General features: G+C 47.6%; 2 protein-coding genes across 3 annotated transcripts in view; both read right to left on the bottom strand.

The window, feature by feature from the left end:
* The window catches only part of LOC119446646 (cyclin N-terminal domain-containing protein 1), a 147014-nt gene that overhangs the window by 86028 nt on the left and 36533 nt on the right, over positions 1-24453 (bottom strand). Inside the window, exon 4 of one of the 2 annotated variants that reach the window (XM_049664307.1) lies at positions 23179-23838. The exons of the other annotated variant lie outside the window; for it this stretch is intronic. Coding sequence (XP_049520264.1) covers positions 23323-23838 — 516 coding nt within the window. The 3' untranslated portion in view covers positions 23179-23322. Of the gene's footprint in view, positions 1-23178; positions 23839-24453 lie in introns of those variants that run through there. 2 annotated transcript variants of the gene reach the window in all.
* The window catches only part of LOC125944149 (uncharacterized), a 46970-nt gene continuing 28744 nt past the window's right edge, over positions 6228-24453 (bottom strand). Inside the window, exon 2 of the mRNA XM_049664308.1 lies at positions 6228-7548. Coding sequence (XP_049520265.1) covers positions 6900-7472 — 573 coding nt within the window. The 5' untranslated portion in view covers positions 7473-7548 and the 3' untranslated portion in view covers positions 6228-6899. The remainder of the gene's footprint in view (positions 7549-24453) is intronic.

The following is a 24453-nucleotide window of genomic DNA, read 5'->3' as shown; positions in this document are numbered from 1 at the left end:
TGTTCTCTATATCTCACTTTTTTTTTCTCTACAGCGACTGTCGTTAATGCTCGAATCTGGGTCAGCCGTGTCCGTCCGCTCTTTCTCTTACGTTATCGTCGTCTTGCCGTGAAGTCATCTTCCTCGTCACGGCACCTCCTCATCCTGAGCTTGACGCTGGCGATATGGCGAATGAAAAATTATGCAGCTCCAACGCACATCTTGGAATCTAAGTGAATCTCCGCTAACTCTCCAGATTTGTCCGGGAGACTCCTGAATTCCGACCAATCTTTCCAATTATACGGGCACGACCATAAATCTCCCGAAATAACTGCATGCACAACCCCAACGCAGACACACACACACACACAAAAAAAAAGGAAAACGTATCATGCAGGACTGCCGCATAGTAATTGTCATTATGCGCTAGGCAGCTAGCCGAAGTCACATTTCAAGTCATTTGCGTTCTAGACTTGCGTTTAGGAGTGCGCGTGAGGCAAAGGTCTAATATGCGTTCCATCATGAACGGTTTTCTTAAGTCAGATTTATACCCGCCAGGGTGGCTCAGTCAGCTAAGGCGTTGCGCTGCTGAACACGAGATCGCGGGATCGAATCGTTGTTGCGTCGTTTGCGTTCTTTCCGCCGCTCTTTTTCCGTTTTATTTACAATAGATCGGTGGGAAATAGTCTCAGTGTTGCCGCCACCGAGTATCCGCCTGTCAAAGCTCCATGCAACTGCGGTAGGGTCTCCGACGCGACAAGCGACCGGCCGGCGCGCGGGGCCACTCATTCGGGAGAAAGCGACGGTGGCACCACCAACTTTTCAATTAAAAAGAAGTCTCAGCGGGGAGCCTGCGTTTGACCCACTCCCCCAATCTAGTACACTCAATCTATAAGCAAACAAGTTTCTTGCTTCATTTTTTTTTTCGTAATAGTTTGCATCCCGTAACTCGGTCAAGCTTGCAGGTTACGTATAGCTGCACCGGAAAAAAGATTACCACAAGTGGCCGATGACAGGAGCAGGTAAATTGCGGTACGCGGCGCTCTTGTTCCCGTGCACACTGGTATCTAAGGTGCCACATGATTCATGTTTCAAAGAGGGGTGCCTGACACTCTCGTTTTCGGCCTTCTATAGGGAAGAACAGCGACGCGTGCCGCAATTTATCTGATCGGGTGATCGGTCGCTTGTGCTAATCTTTTTCGGCTGCAGCTGTACATTTGCTAATGCCTTACCTGATTTAGTTGTTTCCTCAAATTTCCCCATTACCTGTTATAAAATTTATCTTTGTGTTGTCTTCTAGTCCTTCCTAATTGTGATTCTTATAACAAAATGGTGCATTGCATCTGAATATTTAAAAACAAGCCCAGGAGCCGCGTATACTAATGGAAGGTCACGTGATCGGGCATCCTCTTTATTGTCATGGTTCTGTCGAGTGGGGCGCCAAACGTCATTTTTTGCAACCTTTTGTGAATAATTAAAATTATAAATCGACGTTCAATGAGGAAAACAATCCTATTTTGAGCCCATACGAGACACGATCTTTCCATCAGACATTCCCATCTCCACTTATGTTCTGAACGGTTGTCTGTCCCTTTGTCAGCGACCAGAACCGCTAGACATAATCTTGTGGCACACTTAATTAACTGGAACGCACATGAAGGTTATCCGCTCTCTGCCACAGATCAGAGAGACATTTAGCGCGTAGCAGTAGAGAGGCGCTGGCGTAAGACGCGGACGCGAACAGCAACGACGGTAACGTCATCTTCTGACAATGTGTACCACCAAAAACCGCGCTGAACATTTATTGCAGTGACCGACTTCATTCCATTTGGCGACAAGAACGTATCGACCACCGACACAATAATCACAAAAACAAGAAAGACAATTGAATCGCTTCTTCAGAAAGTCGTGCCGAACAAAACGGTCTTTATTATTATTATTATTATTATTATTATTATTATTATTATTATTATTATTATTATTATTATTATTATTATTATTACACTTAGCGAAGCGGCAGAGAGATGGAGCTATGGTTCTTCGTTGTACCCCCCCCCCCCTTTTTTTTTTTCTTCACAATTCTCGATTTAAATGTGGGGTTTGTATGACCAAATTGAGTTGACAGGGTCTGGCACGCTGTGTGCGCGGACACATAGATACCTCTGAAAGCATTTGCATCAGATACTTTTTGCAAAGGACGACAAAACAAGGCAAGAAACCGCCCATTGCCGATTTCGCTGAGGTTTCTTTACTTCAGTTCACGCAAATTTCTCTTCGAGCATCAACCTTGGCCGCCACTTTTAACTCAACGGCAACGGGCCGCACACATCGCGTTCAGGCACTCGAGATCGACACAAACAACATTCACAATTGAGACGCTGTATAGGGGACATCACTCTTTCACCCGCGCTCACCAAGTCAAAACGCCAAAGTCAGCTCACGATCGAGGATATCGAGAATCAAATCACGGTTAAATATCATAACTTAGGGTCCGAACGCAACGCACGAGCCACAGTGGAGATCTCTGGCTTCCATTTCGACCACCCAGCGGAGTTCGTTAACGTGCATCCAATGCACGGTACAGGGACGAACTTTTTTTTTTTTTCTTTTGACATTTCCACCACCCCGGGACTCGAACCCTCGACTCAGCAACAGCAGAACGCCTTCTCCCCTGGTTCCCGGCGGTGGCCGAGCAGTCTCTCGCAGACGCCCCAGTAGAACATGTACGCCGTGAAGATGAGCAAGACGAGAAGCATGTACATCATGCACAACACCATCCGCTCGATGCGCGCGATGGCCGTGTCCTCCTCCTCGCTCGCGGCTCCCCACTGGCTCTTGATGGCGTGGTGCGAGACGAGCACGATCGCGACCAGCACGAAAATGCTCAGGGCCGGTACCATGAAGAACAAGTCGCTGGTGTTCCTGGCGGCGCGCGCCAGCCTGCGACGCCTCCTGCGCCTTTCGTCCTCCGTTTCGCCGCCCTGGGCGAGTTTCCCGGGCCGGAAGAGTGCGCGAAGCCGCGACTTCGAGCGGCGACCCTCCGCTTTCGCGTCGCCGTTGGGATCCTGGCCTGGCTTCTCCACGATGGAAATCACCAGCTTAGGATCGTCGGGACGCTCGGTCTGGCACACCATCTTGGCTTGTGCTTGCTATTATCCTTTGTGGACTAAATCTGCAGCGTCGGCGAGCTTGCACGTTTGCGCGCGAAACATCCAAACAACGCGACGCCACAGCGGCTGCTTTGGGTGAGAGGCCGCCGACTCTCTCTCTCTCTCTTCCCTGGAGCACAATCGATAACGGAGGCCATCGCGTAGCAACCAGTGATTTGCAGTCGTACCAGTTGCGTGGTTTGAATCATTCATTTAGCGTGGATTGGAAATTTTGGGAACGAGTGTATAATATGTCAGCGGCTTCTCCACAACGTCAGATTGCTGTATGAATAAAGGATTGCGAAATTTCCCATACGCCCCTTTTATTAAAACACGGAAACAGTGATCGACGAACAGCGTGGGGGTTTGCCGAGTGTTGCGTCACCTATGGGCATGAATACGAACCACAAAACTCGACATTTTGAGCGCAACAGAATACGATCTCGTCTCGTACGGTAAGCAGTGCCTAAACTATCGAAACTATTTTCAATAAGTAACTTTCTTTCAGTCTACTTTGCTAGTTCAAGCACTCTTTAGCAGGCGATGAGCGATAATGAGCTTCATCTTATCGTTCACAAGTGGGGCGGCAGTCAATTGATGTCTCGCTCAGCACTTAGGAAAGGCTTTGTGGGAAAAGCATCTGGCCACAAGTTTGGGGGAGGATATATTGAAGCAGGAACTGGCATCAATTAAGCGCCGGCTCTCCACTGAAATTTATTTTGAAAAACATGAAGAAAGAAAGAAATCCAACAAATCTTAAAACACGTGACGAACCCCCGGAACTTTGCCGTCGTCCGGGCACAATCTCAAATTTGAAGCTCATCATTGGATCCTATGTTACATTGCCACACGTCCTGATCAGATACTTCAGTGTTAAGTTTGACACCACCTTGAGCACTTAGTAAATTTAGTTCCGCAACTTCAACATAACATTGTACTACATTATAGGCCGTGTCCCAGCAACATTTAGCCAAAGTGTTGAAGATATGCCGGGGGTGTGTAGGAGGACGCGATTAACGAGAGTGTTGTTGACAACTCTGTGGAGTAAAACGCAGTATTTTTATTCTATCTAGTTGTACAATTAGCTCAAATTATATATAGCTGACATCTCTATTAATTACCTGATTAGCTCATCAAATTCGTAATTCTATAATTCAAGGAGAAACTTCCACTGAGAAAGTTCGAGAAAGCCTTAAGAAGCATCTAATTTAGCACTTTTTAACTACCTGCCTTTTACGCAAAGTTTACTCTGTCAATATAGCACCCGTGAAATATGAAAAACAAAAATAATAAATAAATAAATAAATAAATAAATAAATAAATAAATAAATAAATAAATAAATAAATAAATAAATAAATAAATAAATAAATAAATAAATAAATAAATAAATAAATAAAGTCGCAGTTTCGCCCCAAATGCGAAGTATTGCTAGTGATAGCAAAGTGTAAGACACGAAGTAAGGTTCGTGGTTTTACCGGCCGTGTAAATTGCAGTAAAGATACACTTACTAATTAAATTATTGGGCGTGGTGTTACGCGCCTCACAGGCAAACATGAATAGATCTCGCTCGATGACTGCGAACAGTCGTCACAACGCTGTCGTGATCGAAGAGTGCAAACAGAAGGCAGCGAACACGCTTCCGCTACCTCTCGATCGCTTCAACGCTTTCGTTTCAAAGGTAACAATGAACCTGATATGGAAATCTGCACGAATCCCTTATGAATATAATGTGAAAAATATGCGGGAAAACATATGGACATTAATACTGGACAGCTCATGAAAGCGCCCATATTACAAGTGAAATGTGCAGCCTTTCTCCGCGCGGCCGTCGTATACTGGACCTCTGAATTCCAGACTAATTAATGGCGGAGCTGCTAACGGTACATAAAAAGAAAAGGCTGATTCTAAAAGAGAAAGAAAAATCCCGGCAAATGCCCATCGACGACGACGTAGAAGTGAGTGAAGCCCTTCGTTTCCGGTTGCCCTATACTGCGTTCTTAATGTCTTGCTGTGAACCACGAAGTATTGGTCATATATGTGATGACGACCCCCCCCCCCCCTCCCTGTCTCTCTGCTGACGTACTGCTTATTTACATCGAATAATTATTAACTGCTACTGGGAAGAAACCATCGGAGGATGATGGTCAAAGTGATGGGATAAATCCATTGGTTAGCTTTACAGAGCAAAGATTGACCGGGTAAAGAATAACCACTTTTTCGCTCTAAAGAGCTAACCAACGAGTCTCTTAATTTTTGTCGAAGTGCTATCAGGTGTACATGTGTGCTGTGACGTTTCACTGTGTCCAGGATCGGCCGGCGTTACGAACCAGATTAAAACCACTGCGGGGACACATTGCGCATTCATATCGCAATCCGCCCCCGAAGTCACTATTTTTTATTATATATAGTGCCCCTAGGATCAGCCCCCTGGTTTACTCGGCCAGACAGCGGTCAAGGAGGAATTGGAGGTGAGAGCTACAGAAAACTTCGTTATTTATAAAAAAAAAAAAGGGGGGGGGGGGGGGAGTTCAGCGCTACGAAATTTTCTGGGGTCAGGTGTATACACTGACCGTCTTTAGTTAGCTGTCATCGCAAGCGATTTGATATCAACGTCGGTCGTTGGTCGCACGGCACAAGCTATTTGGGAATCTTCCTTGATGGGTTCGATCGTGCGTGTTCCGTGAGTGTAAAGAAAAAAGAAAAGAAAGAAACGCTGCATATGTCAAAATATTTATTTTCGGCGTCATTTCGTCCGGAAGGCTTTATTGTACAAGTAATTTGATCGATAAAAACGCGCTGCATTTCTGCCAAGCACAGCGTAGATTACTTCAGTCATTAATACCGCCAGATATTAATGCACCCGTTTGCTTCCACAGCACAAATGCTGCGGTTCATTCCTATACGTACAACACGACAAAAATTAAAATAGCATGTGCATATCAAACATCACGCCAGTCAGAGAGATCCATGCATATAAAACTGCGACAAATATTCACCATCAGTCTTAGAAAGCCTTCCCTCACTGTGCTTTACAGAGAAGTGAAACAAATGTAGACGCATACCCACCACGGCACGGCGCTACACACAGGCTCAAAATATCGCTTAGAACAACTTTTGCCAAAATAAACGAAGCTACTAGAAGCACTGAATAACGTTGAGTCATGGCTACATTGTATTGCGCCCGTCGATCTTCTGAAGGCCCGTAGGTTGTGGTCCCTTTGCGCGTAGCTTCCGAGCACTGCTCCTGCAAATAGGCGACCAGATGCCCCGGGCTTAGCTATATAATGTCATGCGTGCAGTGGCAACTTTCCGGCTCTGGCTGTACATGAAAAAGCATTCGTTAACAAAGTTAGTTAGCGCGTATCATACTTCACAAGCAGATTGATCGTCAAACATAAAACGACTGTCTCGCAAGAGGAGAGTACATCTCCAGTCCATAGCGCAGTCCTCTGAAAGCGTTCCACAGCACGAACAGACCCGCCATCGTGGTTACGGCGATGCCGACGAACGCTGTGATCACTATGCGTATTCATTACGGGCGTCAGTTTCCGCGGATAATATACTTCACAAACAGGTCAATCGTCAAGCATAAAACAAAGGTCTCACAAGAAAGAGAATAAGGACACTTTCCGCATAGTGCAGTCCACCGAACCACGTTGCAATCCGTATATTAGTTGCCAACGTCAGTGTCCGCGGATCATACTTCCTAAGCAGGCTTATCGTCAAGCGCTAAACGACAGACCCACGAAAACAGAGTAGAGATTCCCAGTCTAGCGCAGCCCTCTGAACGCGTTCCACAGCACAAAGAGCAACGTCATCGTGATTACGGCGATGCCGACGAACACCGTGACCACGTTGCGGTGTGTCATCATTCCGTCGCCATTGGCTTCGTCGAAGAATGCCGTCCAGATCATGAGTACGCCGCCCAGGAGCACGAGCGCGCTCAGGAGCATCAGGAACCACGACAGTGTCAGGATCCTGGCCACTCGCTCCGTCCAGGTCCAGAACTTGCTACTGTCCTCCTCGACTGCGATGACCACTCGGTTGAGACGCGAAGTGACGACGCCGTACGTCGAATACCTCGCGAACGGCCTCATGAGGAGCGGCTGCGAACAGGGGACCGCGTCGTCTTGGGACGAACTGTGCGATTCTTCGAAGATGGGTGACAGCGAAGGCTCGTAAGGGACGAGGTACACCTTGGATTTCTTGCCTCGACGGCGAGACCGCTTCACCTTCGGCAACGGTTTCCACGCTGGCGCCGTGGGCCGTGACGTCACCATACGCGGCAGCGGTGCAGAGCACGTTCCCGAATCCAAGAGCCCGCTGCTCTCGTCTCGTTGCATGACGGGCAAATAAAAACGACGTATGCTTGACTCCAAAGCTGAGGCTTCACGATACAGAGCGCGTCTTATTCGGGCACTGTGAAGAGAACAGACACAGCGCAAGGAGGTTAAATCGCTTGCGGCGGTAATGCAGCATACACGAAGAATGCGAGTGGAGAGTAAATAATGGCGCCCCCCCCCCCCCCCCCCCCGAGAAAAAATAATGTCAGTTAAACTATGAGTCATTGTGCCTATCACGATCATGATATGCAATCAGCAGGCTCAGTGACCCTTTATCGACGACCAGCTTTATGAAGCGCCTTGAGTCATAAACAAGAAAAGGGAGAGCCCATGAGCAAGAAATAAAAACGTTGAAAACGACGTGGAAAAGCGAAAATCTCTGTAGGCGCCTCCAGCTATTGCCAAACGACGTGACCTTCGTAGGGCTTCATCAACATCGCCGGCTTCGCTATCTGCGAAATCAACGCGCGGAGCCACAAAAGAGGTTCGGGAGAGGTCGAATTGAGCGTGGCGAGCTTCGTGTCATGAAGCGCGCACCAAGATGATTCGCAGGTGGGTAGTTCGTCGACTAAGATTTCGATGGGGGCGAAATGCTAAAACACCAGTGTACTTAGATTTAGGTGCACGTTAAAGAACCCCAGGTGGTCCAAATTTCCGGAGTCCCACACTACTGCGTACGTGCCTCATAATCAGAACTGGTTTTGGCACGTAAAACCCCATAATTTTTTTTTCGACTAAGACGACGTGTGTTCGCGTCGTATTATGGAGGGTTTTAGATTGAGGGGACACAAACGTCTTGCGTACCAAACAACAAAGTCGGCTTGGGTTTTGCCGCGAGCCGAGCGTCTTGCGTCTGCGGAACACAAAGCCTCTTGTGTCTCGTGCCAGCATTGCGATTTGCGATTCAACACAACTCGTCACGGTTGCTGCGAACAACAATGACGTATCTATACATCGACAGGTCAGTAACACCAACTTCATCTGCTATAGCTGTGTCGGTTCCAATAGGCACTACTATATCCGCTAAGCTGAGCCATACCTGTGGCAATGTCACGGAGCTGGCTACACTGCGTCAATATTTCGACTACACCTATGGTGCCGCCAGCCCGCGCCTGGGTCATCTGTGCAGATTCCCGTGCGGCCCTATTTTTCCTTTGAGTCGACATGCGCTAATGACCGGCCTGTCAACGACATCAACTGTTTGCACACCAACGCCCGTGGGTTGCTGCACAGCGTTGCGCCGCGTGCGCCAGGATTAAACTCTTCGATAAAACGCTCCACTGAGTGACGTCCTTGTCTAACAAGGCGACAAAACCACGCGCTTCGTACGGGATCGCGTCTTGACGAGAGTTCCTAAACTTTGCAGGCGCTTTGTTATACAGTCCCCCGCATGCACGGTGAACTAAAAAGTAGACACATGATGTAGTCGCAACTTTGCATGGCAAACTAATTTCAGTCCCTCAAGTTAGCACCGTAGTTCTAAACTGCCAGAGGTTATACGATCACATCACGAACGAGGCGTTCACATAGAGAAGCTCCTTGCATGCGCTTAAGCTTATTGGTGACCTTTGCTGGCTGTAAATTTCGCGCAATCGCGGACAGATGGGGCAAGTCTGAGTGTTGAGAATCGAAAGGCGTGTTTATTGAGAGATACACCTATACAAGCGTTTGATGAAAATAACACACACAAAAGAATACGTAGATACACCTGGAGTAACTGTCGGTTGGAAGAATCGGAGAAGGATGTATGTAGATGAAGCTGTCCATTTCATCGGCGCCAGTTATACGTCCACGCGGTTTCAAACGGCACGGGAACCGGACACGAGCCTGACTGCAGCTGATCGGGTAGAGCCGCAGAGCACACCGCACATCGTCATCGAAACCACGAGCACTATGGCACCCACTGAACATCAGCAGACCTCCGCGCTTGGCCGGCGTGTTGCGGTATCCGAGCTCTTCGACGGCGCCCAGGCATATCACGACGAAGCCGACGATGGCGAGCAATGTCGCGCCGATGAATACCCAGGAGTCGAATGGTCTTCCGAGGAACTTGGCAGACGAGTGCCGCTCTATCGCGTCCTCCATGCAGATACACACGCTCTTCCTCCGACGCTGGGTCGCTGTCTTGCAAGGTCCATCGTCGTGCCTAGTCAACTTGGGAAAGGTCACGAGCCCCTGCGGCGTTCCCGCTTCCAAACCTTCGAACTCATCTCCGGGTTCCTCGTAGATTGGCGGAAGAGAAGGCATGTACTTCACCACGCAACCTCTGTTCCTGCGTAAGTAGCGGTCAAACTTCGGCCTCGGTTCGGCCGCTTCGGCCGCGTTCACTAGGGAGGTCAGGAAGCAATGGCGCTCTCGAGATGGCATTTCTAAAGCATGAGGACTTTTCGAATACTTCGGCATGGCTCCGCGTCAAACTAAGCAATGGTTGCCGGCGATGAACGAGCACGCGGACGATATGCGAACGCGACCGACCACGAGTAACCTTGTACTCCGCACAGTTGGTCTGCTTGAAAAAAGGGTGAGCAACATTTATCTCTCTCTCTTTATATATAGGACAGAACTGACCAGTCAAGCTCTCTTGTTTCTTGGGCGAAGGAGTCTGGTGTTTAATCTGAGATGAGCACAATAGATCGGTCGAGAACTTTGTGCGCGACCTCCACTCCCGCAGCCTTTTCTTCCTTCTTTCGGTAGATTTGGCCGTGACTCAGCATTGATAAGAAAGGCGAGAACAAAAGGCATAGAATAGGAAGTGAATAAACTGCAACCATACTGGCTTTAAATTCAAGACCCCCTGGTTGAGAACATAGTAAAAGACATTTCACGAACAAAAAAATGGCGAGTCGTTTTACTGACAGGGGGAAATGCACAGCGCGAACTCGTCCGGCCACCCAGCCACAACTACTCGTTTCGGAACGCGTATCGGCCATAAGGGTCGCTGCATCATTCAGAGATCAATTGAGTATAAACGTTCGGTGACTGCTGGAACACCGTTAACCTTTCATTACGGTGTCGCGATTGCAAGTGGACTCCTAGATTTGCAAACAGTAGATAGTTGTGTTCAAACATAAGACCGAAGTGCCCTTAACAGTTTAGGCATATGTGCGTTGGGTGCACGTTAAAGAACCCCAAGTTGACAAAATTAATCCGGAGTCCACCACTACGGCGTGCCTCAATCATATCGTAGTCTTGGCAAGTAAAAGCCCAGAATTTAACGGTATAGGCGTGACATGTCATTAGAAGCGTTAGTACGCGCGTTAGTCAGCCCTCAATTATCTTGCGCAAAAAGGAATTGTCAGGCCTAAACAGTTATCTTTCGCGATGGCTCACGCGCGAAAGATTATGATTGACGGGTTGGCGCTGGCTCCTGTTTTAGCGTGCGTGTCTTCCTTCTTTTCCGCCACTGTGCGACTCTTCAGTTGATAGTCGGTGTTTGTGCTGTCGCGTTCCTTCCTAGCTGTGTAGAAACGGACAGAGTATCCCTGCCTGAGTGAACAGTGTGTAAGCCTACGGTCCGCCAGTTTTGGTGTGCTGGCGTAGCCGCAACAATGCATGCGCGACTTAACCAGTAAGCCAAAACATGGCATGTGGTCTCCAGCGGCATTCGTAAAGGTAGAGCAGTAATGCTACGTGGCTACGCCAAAACACACTGACTGCATCACCGCCTCACCGCGTGATCTGCGATCCGAAGTCATGTGATCGCAAGCGCGGTCATTCTCCAAGTTAGTGAGAGCGTATTTGGCACGTATACTGCCTCAGAAATTCTAGGATAGCAATACCGCTGAGTCATTTTATATGTGTACACAGTAAATAAATTATTTATGAGGCCCGTGCCCTCCAGCTTGACTCCTCTGGTGTGACTTAATTCAGTTCAATAGATAAGAATTATGTCCGCAGCACGAGAAAGCCATGACAACGAACAGGAATAATATTTCTGTTCGCGCGCTGACTTTCAATTGTTGCACTGTTGGAAAAAGGCACAGCATTATCGATAGTTAGTATTTGAGAATTACACTAAGTTTGGTTTGTATACTTAGCAGCTGCATATATTTCAGTAAACATTCACTTATAACTAAACAAGCTGCCTGTTTGTATTGATAGTCAGGCACGCCGGCAGCACGAAGCGCGCGTGCTTATCCACGGCCAGGGTGCCTCGATATATTAGACCACTTCTCGCCGGCGGCGCTGCTATCGAGGCACCCTATCCCAGACTAATAGAGCCAGTTGCCTAAGGACAAAAACATACCGGAGCATATATTCGCAACAGGATGAGGCATGCGTGTGCTGCCGCAAAAATCAGGAGATAACTCAGCACATCCTAATGGAATGCGAACCCAGCGAGACCCGTAGCAAACGGCCACGTTCCAGACGCGCAGGGATCGGAAGCACTAATTAACCGGTCAGGCAGTCGAGATAAGCAGTAGACGTTTAGAATATTCGTGGAAAAAAAGTGGGCGGGGGGGGGGGGGGGGGGATTGATAGGACCGGATCCGTCATAGGCATATAGGTGGGCTATACCGGGCAGAGTAAGGTTTTACGGCAAAGATTAAGGAGACATCGACAACATGCTAGACGGATAAATATCGATACATTACTTGATTAGCTCAAGCAGGCTATAGGTGACTGTCGCCACCTCGTTTCAACGGATGCCAATAAACCATCATCACATCGTACTGCCACTCTCTTCTCCGTTACAACTGGGCCGCGTTTCTCGACAGATAGAAGTGAAACGCCAGTTTGTACAGCGTCGCACAAGCTTGAGGATGTGGACAGAGAGAACGAGAATAAACGTTAATGAAGAAAGAAATGTCGCGACAGCTTCCACGCAGTGTTTCTGACAAATTCACAGTTGATCCCGATAAAGTTGCGATACTCCGGTTTTCAAGGAAAGCTGAATTCCCGACCGTGGACATAATGCCTTGAATTCAGCGTTTCAGTGTGCCGTAGCCTCTGCGATCTACACATCGGTTCGTTCAATTAGAAGGGTCATAAGTTAGCAATGCAGAAATTCACAGGTAGAAGACGTGATCTTTTGTGAACGATTCCATTTGAACTTGTCTTCTAATAGCTATCTTTGACAAACTATCGCAACAAGGAAAATAAATACTTCTGCTCCGATAGAGAGTTCTAGCTCGGCGCGATACGCGCCGCCGCAAGGGTCACGGACGCAAAGATTAACCTTATCACTAACACGTTCCACTGTTTAAGGATCCGATGAGCGCACTCATCCTGAGTATAATATTAGGGTGTGAAAGGCAGGCTATTCTGGATGCGTATGTCCCCCCTACCAGGATGACCAACCTCGCTCCACGAGCAGGAAACACGTCTCGACGTGCTTTATTTGCACACCATCCATGCAGGCCGAATGAAAACGCAGACAGGCATCAATATGGCATCACATTTTCTCGCGAGAGAAAGTAATTGTCAAATGGTAAAAGAACAAACTAAACTAAGCCCCTAAGTTATCTATGGCAGACATAACCCGCAGTAGGCATTTTCACCGCCGGCTTTGTGGCCTCATCACGAGCGAAGTGGGCTACACGTGGTGAATGAGGACATTAGAATATGACAACTTAGCGTGAGAGAACGCAATTGCCCGTGGCAAATGAAGAAATTCAACTTCACCCCGAACTTAGAGCGCGGCTTCCTAAACTGGCTGTCCTCATCCCGAACAAGGTTCAATGAAATAAACAACAAGCATGCATCCACGTGCAAGATTTTGACTTAGGCTAGTTGAACAGCGCATTGCACGATCGCACATATAGAGGGGAGGGCAAGACCAAATAGTACAGATCGAAATGCAAGTTTATTGATGAATACATTTACAAGCGTTTGACGCAGATGACGACAAGACATGCCTACAATGAGAAATGGCGTCGGAGTGGGAGCGTTGTGGTGGAGGAGGGTGCATTTCACCGTCGCCCATACTGCTTCATGCCGGATGGACTCCGGGCCCGAGCCTCACGGCAGCCGATCGTCTAGAACCGGAGAGCACACCGCACATCACAATGGATACCATGAGAACTGCAACGCCCATCAACGTCAACAGTCCCCCAAGGTTGCCCGCGGTGTTGCGAGATCCGAGAACTTCGATGGTGCCCAAGCACATCACGACGAAGCCGACGACGGCGAGCAATGACGCGCAGATTAACACCCGGGAGTCTCGAGCGCTTCCGAGGAACGTGGACGACGAACGACGGCCTTGCACGTTCTCGAGGCAGACGCACACGGCGTCCCTCCGGGGCTGCGCCGGCGTGCGACGAGGTCTACCGTCGTACCTGGTCGGCTTGGGAAAGGTCACAAGCCGCTGCGATGAACCCGATGCCGAACCTTCGCCATCGGACGCCGGTCCGGCTTCCTCGTAGATTGTCGAAAGAGAAGGCGTGTACGTCACCATGTAACCCCTCGTCCTGCGGAAGTAGCGGCCCAATTTTCTCCTCGGTTTGGACGCTTTCGCCGCGTTGACCAGCGGGGTCAGGAGATACTGGCGCTCTTCAGATGACATTGTCAAGGCACGAGGACGGTTCGGACACTTCGGTACGACTCGACGACAGGCTAGCAGTGGTCGTTGGCGATAACAAGAGCAGAGACGATGGACAGATGCGACTGACTTCGATTGAGCTTCCAACTCGACACGACTGCTCCGCTCCTCGATAGAGTGAGCGAAACTTATCCGTCTTTCTCTCCCTATCTCTCCCCTTCTCTCTTTATACGCAGGACAAAACTAACCAGTCAAGTTCTCTCCCTTGTGTTCAAAGTTTGGTGACTGATCAGAGGTAACCACAATAGAGCGTTCGAGAAATTTGTACGCGCTCCCTACACCTGCATTCTTTCTCCGTCTTCGGGAGAAATCGTTGGCGTGACTCAGCACTGATAAGAAAGGTGCGAACAAAGGGAAATGAATAGAAAGTTAAGAAGCAGCTGTCAGCTCTCGTCATCCAGGCTCTAAATCAGAAACCCCCGGGTTTACGACAGTGAAAGACATTTCGAGGGGTAAAAAAGAATAAATGGTAATAAAGGAATTTCAGAAAGAGGGAGCAACGCACCACAAAAGCTTGCCCGTCCACCGAACCATGACTACAGAAACAAAAACAGCCGTGCCCCAGAACTGGCCGCGCTAGAGGTTACACGTGACTTCCGCGAACATACCCAGCGGCAGCCGTGTAAAGATAAAGCGGTAGAGGGATAAGACTATATATATATATATATATATATATATATATATATATATATATATATAAAATCTGTTCGTTAAACCAGGGTTATACTCATGACGAGAATGCACACATGACATAGCTTTTGACGATCAAACAAACCCGTTTTTTTACTCATTTCTTAATTATTTATTATCATACTTCTCTGACAATGTGTCTTATTCATACTATTTAGTTACATGGTGGTCAAAATCAACTCTTCCTCCATTTTTAGACGAAACATTTATTCGTACTAAAGTTGGGCGACTATCAACATTTTCGAATACAAATCTAACACGGATAGTAAGTATCCAGAATCACATAGTCCAACGCAGAGGAATACATTCAGATCAGGAATATTTACTTCGGTATAATTAGGTATCCCGCCTGTATACTGACCATGCAAAAATGACCGCTATAAGGGACACAAGTTCAGTTTTAAACACAAGATAGCCAATTGCCATTAGCAAACTGTACGAATAACCCCTCACCATTTTTAAAGACGGGTTGCAAACAATCTTTCAAGGACTGAATGAGTGATGTACGGAATATAGCTGTACGAAAGCGCCGAGTAAATGTTTGCCGAAAGCCGATTAGAAGTTCTGGCGAACGCTGCCGAAGGACCTATGTGACATGTAGAATTGCCCATCGCAAAGAAAACATCACTGATTGTAGCGTAAAAGATAAAACATCGGCATGACTAGACTGCAAGGGACCCTAAATGAACGACTACAAAAAGAAATATAACACGTTATCATGTAGGCTTCCACCACGCAGCCAAGAACGAAGCTTGCATTACGCTTTTCCTTTTTGGCTTTGCCTCAAAAACTGTGGTTTCGCTGCTGGCGATTTTCGGTATTTTTGTCTAGCAGAAAGAGAACAGTAGCAAGACTTTTAACAGTACGTTGTTGCGAAATATTTGGTTAGTTTAGAGTATTTTAAATATCGAATAGTTCATTTTTGAAAGCGAATAGTTAGTGAGTAATACTCAATTCGAAACTTGGAATATTCACCCACCTCTAATTCGTACTCATTGCTTTTATTTCCCATTTCCACCTTTCTACTCTTTACAGGACACCTCTGGATGGAACTCACGTGTTCACCCCTCCAACGTCCTTTCTTTTATTGCTCTTTTTTCAGCTATCCAAAGGTTATACCTACTTTTTTTGTTTTCTGACAAAGCCAAGCACACCGGATTGACAGCGCCTGCTTACAGCTGATGATGTATTTCCATTTTTGTTACCGGCAGCTCAACCCCTCTACCACACATATCCACGCATATCACAAGTAAACTGCTCCCCCCCCCCCTTTTTTTTTTTCTTTTTGTGTGTGTTTGTATGCGCTCTGACCTGTGGAACTTCAAACCCTTATTCCCAAGAACCAGCTTATTTATCTCCCTCTCTTTGTATGTGTGTGCATTTTTTTTTTCATCTTTCTGTCTGCCCTTTCCCCAGTGCAGCGTAGCAAACTGGATATCGCATCTCATTTATCTCTCTCTTCTCCCCCGCGGGAGAGGGCGGGTACATAGATGCTGCCATGTGGCAAAGGAGTTCTCACGAAATGCCCAATGTCGACGATGCTTCGGGAAAGTGGTTGGTCGCAAAATATGCACCTTGAAAAGAGATGTTACCTTTGCGTTTCGTGTAGTATGTATATCACTCAAACAAACTATGTATGCTCCCGGAAAGCACATTGTTCCTCGAATAACTTTTAGGTACGGTAATTGCCAAACACATTGCTCTTGTTTTTTGTGGATCATTCGTTCCAAAACCAATCCGAAATAAGCCCTCCTATATCCACTCAAAATATATAATTTTCATAATGAATAATACCTGTCACTTTCTTAATCATCGCATGATTTAGAAAAAAAATAAGTACTACTACACACAACTACATCTAGCTTTGAGACCATATAATAGACTAATAATCTTTTTTTTTTTCACCTTTCTCCTCTGTCTACAGGCGGGCGGGTGGGGGGGGTTTGAATGCCGCCAACTACGCTTCTACTGAACGCATTAAATTCCTTTGTGCTGCGAAACATTTCTACAATCGTGTCCTTTCACGCGAAATGCATTGTACGATTTCGATAAAAAGTGATGAAGGACCCTGTACATAAGAGATGATGATTTTTATTAAATCGCCACTGAAAGACGCGCAAAAATGACGCGGGGCGACTCTCTACCTTGCAACATTGTCATCAAATGCTTGAAAACCGCGTTCAATTTGTCTACGTCTCATGAACACAGCAAAAGAAAATTGACAAAAAAAATGTTTACATAGCTTTTGCTAGTGTCTATAAATTCACAACAAATGTTTCTTCCATCACATAGGCAAACTATGTCTATATATCTGTGTATTCGTAATCTGAAAACGGTTTCTTGAAAAGTGCCACCAGCCTGGTTGCAATATAGTTACTCCGTAGGTTCCCTAAAGGGGGCCTATACAGTTACGCTAGTGCGCAAGCAAGCGGAGCGCCGCCGTCTCGCAACTATGCAAACTATAGCCACCCGTGTAGGCGTGCCCGGGCGTCGGCACCTCAATCCACAGAGAGTTTTCAGGAGGGCCACATTAGCGGTGCAACTTGCACTGCCGCATGCCTCAGTCGACTCGATGCTTACACAGCTAAAAGCCGTAGGGCTTTTAGAGCCGTCAGTGTGACTGGCTCACCAACAACCGCTGCCAATCACAAAACAGCTTCGATATCGATCAACCTTCTCTTCATCAAAAATATTAAAAGAAAAAAAAAGGGGGGGGGGGGGATAGGGGCTGACATCTACGGCGTACAGGAAGAAATGTGTTCGCAGTGCACCGGTGGCACGACATTGGTTCCAAGTAACCCTTGCCTGGTAACGTAGTTATCGTTCGTGCGAAATGTTTGACAGAGTCGTCAGACATGTCGGGAAAGTAATGTTATGCAACACTTTCTTCTAGCGGTCAACATTTTGCGTGCCAGGCAAGGCGTCTGAAGGAGGAAAAAAGGGACTATTACTTTTGGACAAATATCTTCTGGAAATTATCCCCTTCGTACAATAATTTTTTTTTCCCTTTCTACTCTACTAACGCGTCTAGCGAGCGTAGACGCACTAATGGCGCGAAGAGGTCAACGCACTTGTCAGATATCGGCGAAGTTGCGTGTCCCCTTCAACAATGCCCCCCACACTGGCCGTTGAGCAAAAGTCGGGACCCTGCCAATTACTGAAATTTCAGACACTCGCGGGCGCAATAGCCTTTCCTGCCCATTGGGTGGCATGCACTCACGATGTGCCAGTTTACAGGAGGCGAAATGACCCGAGTAAGTCGAGCTAGTAGCCGCGATTGAAAATACTATAAATATGCGAAATTACCTCTTTTTATTTTTCTTCTACACGTAATTTCTTTTCCCCTACACTTTTCCTTTTTGTTGCATCCCCATTCTGGCTTTCCAGTTGTCAGGTATCGCCGGTGCCACCATTCTTATCTTCGTGTCTTTCTCCCAAAAACCTCAATAGATTTTTCTTTTCAATAAGACTGCGAAGCGCACATGTGGTTCCCGCTTTGGACTAACATGGTGACCCTTTAGTCAAGGCTTCAGCACCGCGAGTGGGACATGTCCGCTGGCAATATTAGGAGAGCTAATGAACAAAGCTCAGTTATTGCACACTGCGATTCGTAATGCACAGGGGTGGGCGAATATTCGAAGTTTCGAGTACGAATCGAATATTACACACGAAAATGGACTTATTCGGCAGTTTCGAATGCTCAAATCAAACCAAATACCTTCGCAATCACCAACTGCTAAGTTCTAAGTTACTATTCTCCATCCGCTAAAAAAAAAAAAAAAAAAAAAGTATCCCAACTTATCAGAAGTAAAACAACGACAAACGTTTTCGAGGGAATGGAGAAACAAAATGGATAATGAAAGTTTTCATTTCGGACTCACGATAGAAGCCTACAGGACAACCTGCCAGTTTTATTGTAATCTGTCATTTAACGTCTTTGGCGGTTTAGCTATGTAACATCTTTTACACGATGACCAGTGATATTTTCCTTGCGACGGGCCTTTTCACACCTGCATACGGCACACAAATCCTTGAGCAGCTCTTTTTTGTTCCATAACTTCCGATTGGTTTTCGGCAACCATTTATTTGGCGTTACTGCAAAGCTCCGTTCCATACAGCAGCCATTCTTTCTTGGAAAGCTTCTTTCCAGCCAGGCTATAAAGTTCAATTTTTCATTACAATTCGTGATCTTGTGTTGAACCTGATTCTATGACCCTGCTGTCTTTGTTGGATTAGTCAGTACACAGGCGCGGTACCTTAATTTAGAGAACTACTCCTGTTTTAAATACGCGTATGCGTTGGTTATTCTTATCCAAAAATTTTGATACTTTCGCCCACTTCTAGTTATGTAAACAGCGCCCGACTCTTCATCCGACCTGAAGTTCCTGTGTATGTTTTCTTTTTTTCAAAGAAACCAAGCATATCCATGGACTTTATTCTAACCTATATAGAGTTGACATCGGGCGATTTCACTATTTTCAGCACAAACAACTACGTAACGACCGCGCAGCACAATCCGTTACTCTGAAGGCAGCCCGTGCGTCAGGATGAAGTTTCGCGCTAAAACGTACAACCTATAACGACCTTATGATCGCACCCATCATGGCAAATATTATTGAGTGAATGTCAAAGTTTCCCGGATGCCAAGGTGACAAACTTCGCATGTGGAAAGCATGCAAGGTGAGCGAACAACAGGAATATACCGCCACCAATTCACATGAGAGAAAGAGCTAATAAGAAATGTAAATCCAGCCACAAAGCTGTAGTATTCAGCTGGCAGAGATTACGCGCAGTGCGCAATATAGCGACGGCTTTGTGGCGTCATCACGAGTGAGACGCACGGAAAGAGAGAAACAGCAAGCACGCGTGTTTAAACCATATGCTTGTGCTAGCAGTGCAAGTCAGCGTGTGCAGCGGCTTGCGCAATCGCCGAAACAGAGGGCCAGACCAAATCGTACAAATCGAAATGCATGTTTATTGATGGATACAGTTACAGGTGTTTGACGAAGATATCACAAGAAGAAATGCCTACGATGATGACAATGCGGTGTCGGAGTGGGAGCGCGTGGGCAGAGGATGGGGCAGTCCATTTCACCGCCGCCCGCAACCACACTGCTTTCAAGCGGGCGGGATTTCGGGCACGGGCCTGGAGGTATCGGAGCTAGTGGAACGGCACAGCACAGTGCACGTCATAATCAATATCATGAGAACTGTAACGCACATCAACGTAAACATTCCCCGAAGGTTGGCAAGGCTGCTGTTAGGTCCGAGAGCTTCGATAGCACCCAGGCTTATCACGACGACGCCGACGAAAGCGAGCAATGTCAGGACGATGAATACCCGGGGGTCGACCGCCCTTCCGACGGACGTGGTCGACGAATGCCGGCCTTGCGCGTCCTCGATGGAGATGAACTCGTAGTCATTCCGAGGCTGGGCTGGCGTCTGGCGAGGTCCACCGTCGTACCTGGCCGGCTTGGGTAAGGTCATGAGCCACTGCGACGACTCCGATGCCGAACCTTCGCCTTCGAGCGCCGGTCCGACTTTCTTGTAGACTGGCGAAAGAGAAGACGTGTACGTCACCATGTAGCTCTTTTTCCTGTGTAGGTAGCGGCCAAACGTCGCTCTTGGTTTGGGCGTTTTCGCCGCGTTGACCTGCGGAGTCAGGAGACTACTGGCGTTCTTGAGACGGCATTCCCAAGGCACGAGGACGTCTCGGGAACTTCGGCAGGACTCCACGGCAGGCTAGCAGTGGTCGCCGGCGATAACAAGCAGACGGGCGATACGCCGATGCGATTGCCCGCAACTGACCTTCCAACTCCAAACGCTTCCCGAATGATTGAGCGTACTTATCTGTCTGCCCCCCCCCCCCCTTTCCCTGTCTCTCTGTAGCTAACCAGTCAAGTTCTCTCCCTTCGTGTTCCTAGTTTGGTGACTAATCAACAACAGAGCGGTCGAGAACTTCTTGCACGCTCGCCACACCTGCATTCCTTGTCTGTCTTCAGGGAGAAAGGTTGGCGTGACTCAGCACTGATAAGAAAGGTGCGAACAAAGGGAATAGAATAGAAAGTTAAGAAGCAGCTGTCAGCTCTCGTCATCCAGGCTCTAATTCAGAAATCCCCGGGTTTACGACAGTGAAAGACATTTCGAGGGGGAAAAAAGAATAAATGGTAATAAAGGAATTTCAGAAAGAGGGAGCAACGCACCACAAAAGCTTGCCCGTCCACGGAACCACGACTACAGAAACACAAAAACAGCTGCGCCACAGGACTGGCAGTGCTATAGGTTACGCGTGACCTGCGCGACCTTGCCCAGCGGCATGCGTGCAAATGTAAATCGCTAGAGGGATAAGAGAATTATATATACAAGGGGTTTCAGCGCACACTTTCAAAATTTTAAAGTTTGCCTGTGGCAGGTAGCGCAATTGTAGTTTATGAGCTGGTCTACTAGAAAAGGCGGACAATTATTGCACAGAAACATCAAATGCACCATCGGCCAATTAGCAAAACTTCACTAATTAAGTTTTAACTAATTACCTTATGGCCCATATTGCAATTGACAAACTCTAGCCGTAGAGTTCGCCAGGCGGATCCCCTTGGAACGAATTCTCACGATGACACCAGTTTCGAGATGATTAATTCCCGAATTTTGTGCAGAAATGCATTGGCGTTCCAGTTGTGTTTGCTCTTCAATGCATAAAACGTTTGTTAAGTCGATCTGTCGTATTCAACTGCCGTGTTCTAAATCTGAACGCACAATTTATTACAATGGATTTCGTAAATTAATTTATTGCTACGCTTGCTAACGTCCACCATTCAAATGCATTTGGTGATGCAGCAGAACCCTCAGCGTTTCAACCTATTCAAAGCAGGTTTTTTTTTAGCATTAATTTTGCGAGCAGTGTTTAAATTCTGTGATTGACTACAGCGTTGTAAAGGAGAACTACGACGTGAACACTACCAATGCGAAGACAACCGTTGCTTCATCATGGTCATGGATCTTATGCATCTTACAGCGAGTTTCGATCGCTTACATGTAAATTTTGAATAATGAATTGCGTTCTAGTGGCCCATATCCGAAGCCGCTAAAGTGTCGCCAATTGTTCGTTCACATCGCCAAAAAAGTCACCGGTAGCTAAATAGAAAACTCTGTGGCTAAACTTAGCAAAAAAAAAAAAAATAGCCAAAATGGCAACACTAGTATTATAGACCGGTAAATTACAAAAAGCAAAGCTGATTTTGGGTTTTCAAATATGGTCAGGTTAGGCTGCCCAACAAACACGGGATGATGCAAGCGGCCAGAAGGTGAAACTTGTTTTGGACTGCCCGGCGACAGCCTGCAAGACGCGTCACGCAAGCGTCTCACAGCACGAAGAACCGTGGAGACGTTTTGCGTACATCAAGGGCAGAGCGCCCCCGCATCAAGAATTGATACATTAGAGAGTTTTAAATTAGGTGACGCAAGCGGCTTGCCTGACCCCTACGTAGGGGTCAGGCAAGCCTGACGTGCGCTGCCTGAGGTGCCCTGACCCGTCAGCGCATGCGCAGCACCGTGAACCCTATAGTTCCTGCGTACGCAGGCCGTTTGCGTCCCCTAATCTAAAACTCTCTATTGTGTGCCCACATTGGGCGTGCAGAGATGCAGTATACTTTTCATTCTATTAGGCCTGTCGCTACGCGCAAGTGACTCATCGAACTAACTGAAGTGTTCAAAAGAAATTGGTTCAGAAAATTCGCAAAGTGCGACGTCGGCACGAGCTGCAGACACGACAGCTTCGCATTGTAATTAGAATATGCGAGGAAACGTAATTCTGGTACAAGTAAACTCAAATACGAAGCCTCTTGGAGGACGAATATTCAAGCGTATACCGAAAAAAAAAATCCGTATGCGATATCCGGAACTGAACGTCCGACGGATGTCCTATTTGTCTCCGAAACGGTGCACGTACATTGGGACATGATTCGCATGTCCTACGGACAAAGACAAGTTGCTGTCACTGGCGCTACGTGTCTCAGTACAGACAACAAGCAAAATACTGTATATATTGTGCTAAAGGTAATTTTCGTTGCAGAACTACTCGTACAAGACGTCTCCATGAAGTAAAGACAAGTGTTCTGTAAGCGCAACATTTTGCAGCAGGGGAGATCTGGTGACCTTGCGCCGTGCTTGAAATACGTCGAAGCCGAAAGTACCTTGTGGTTGTGAGCCGTCGATGAAACTTATTGACCATCCACGCCGCGTGCCGCCGGCCGGCTCCGAGAATTGGTTCCTCGTGGTTAGGCCTTTATGCTAGCCGCGTAAGTTGCCGCGTGCAGCGCCTTGCGCTAAACTGGCTGTCCGCATCCCGAGCGGGGCTCACGGAAACAAAGAAGCAACATGCATGCACGTGCAAGCTTTTGCCTTACGCTACTGCTGTACAGCGCCTTGTGCAATCGCCGAAACAGACGGCAAGACCAAATCGTACAAATCAAAATGCATGTTTATTGATGGATACATTTACAGGTGTTTGACGAAGATCACAAGAAGAAATGCCTACGATGATGACAAGTGGTGTCGGAGTGGGAGTGCGTAGGGCGGAGTATGGGGCAGGCCATTTCACCATCGCCCGCAACCACACGGCTTTCAAACGGATTGGATTTCGCGCACGGGCATGGCGGTAGCGCATCCGGGGGAATCGCAGAACACACTGCACGTCACAATGTACATCGTGATAACTACGCCCACGAACATCGACAGTCCCCCAAGGTTGGCCGGGGTGTTGCGAGATCCGAGAGCTGTCATAATGCCCAGGTATATCACGACGAAGCCGACGACGGCGAGCAATGTCATGACGATGAATACCAGGGAGTGGTCGGACGTGTTCGACGAAGGCAGGCCTTGCGCGTCCTGGGTGCAGATGCACACGTAGTCATTCTGGGGCTGGGTTGGTGTCTGGCGAGGTCCACCGTCGTACCTGGCCGGCTTGGGAAAGGTCACGAGCCGCTGCGACGACCCTGATGCCGAACCTTCGCCTTCGGTCGCCAGTTCGACTTCCTCGTAGACTCGCGAAAGAGAAGGTATGTCCGTCGCTATGTAGCTCTTCCTGCGTAAGTAGCGGTCAAACTTCGCTCCTGGTTTGGACGTTTTCTCCGCGTTGACCTGCGGATTCAGGCGATACTGGCGTAGTAGAGATGGCATTTCCAAGGCACGAGTACGTTTCGGACACTTCGGCACTACTCTACGGCAGGTTAGCAATGGTCGCCGGCGAAAATAATCACAGACACGATGCGCGGATGCGACTGACTTCGACTGACCTTCCAACTGCACACGACTGATTCGCTTCCCGAATGAGTGGGAGAATTTATACCCCCCCTCTCTCTCTCTCTATCTCTCTCCCTTCGTGTTCGGAGTTTGCTGAATAATCCGATGTAACAGAGCGGTCGAGAACTTTGTGCGCCCATCGCGCTGCTTGTCCCTCACTTCCAGAGGAATTCGGGGTGTGAAGAAAGGCGCGACAAAAGTTCGCAGAATGTGGCAAAGGTAATAGACCGGGTACATAATGCCGCATGGCAGCATGTACCCCCCAGTGGCGACGAAGTTTGATGACAGAAAAAGACCGTCACCCATCCAACATATGCAGAATGCTGCAAAGCAAACAAAGAAGTAAAGGAGTCTGAGGACGATGAACTTTTCTACCCCTGGAAGTCTCTCTTCCCGAGAAACCTGCGTGCGTTTCCTGCGTTGCTGCGTGCTATTGTGGGATGTATGGCAATT

This window comes from Dermacentor silvarum, chromosome 3 (genome assembly GCF_013339745.2).
Source record: "Dermacentor silvarum isolate Dsil-2018 chromosome 3, BIME_Dsil_1.4, whole genome shotgun sequence".
Taxonomy (NCBI): domain Eukaryota; kingdom Metazoa; phylum Arthropoda; class Arachnida; order Ixodida; family Ixodidae; genus Dermacentor; species Dermacentor silvarum.
The sequence above is the reverse complement of the archived record's forward strand: the minus strand, read 5'-3'. Positions and strand labels throughout refer to the sequence as shown.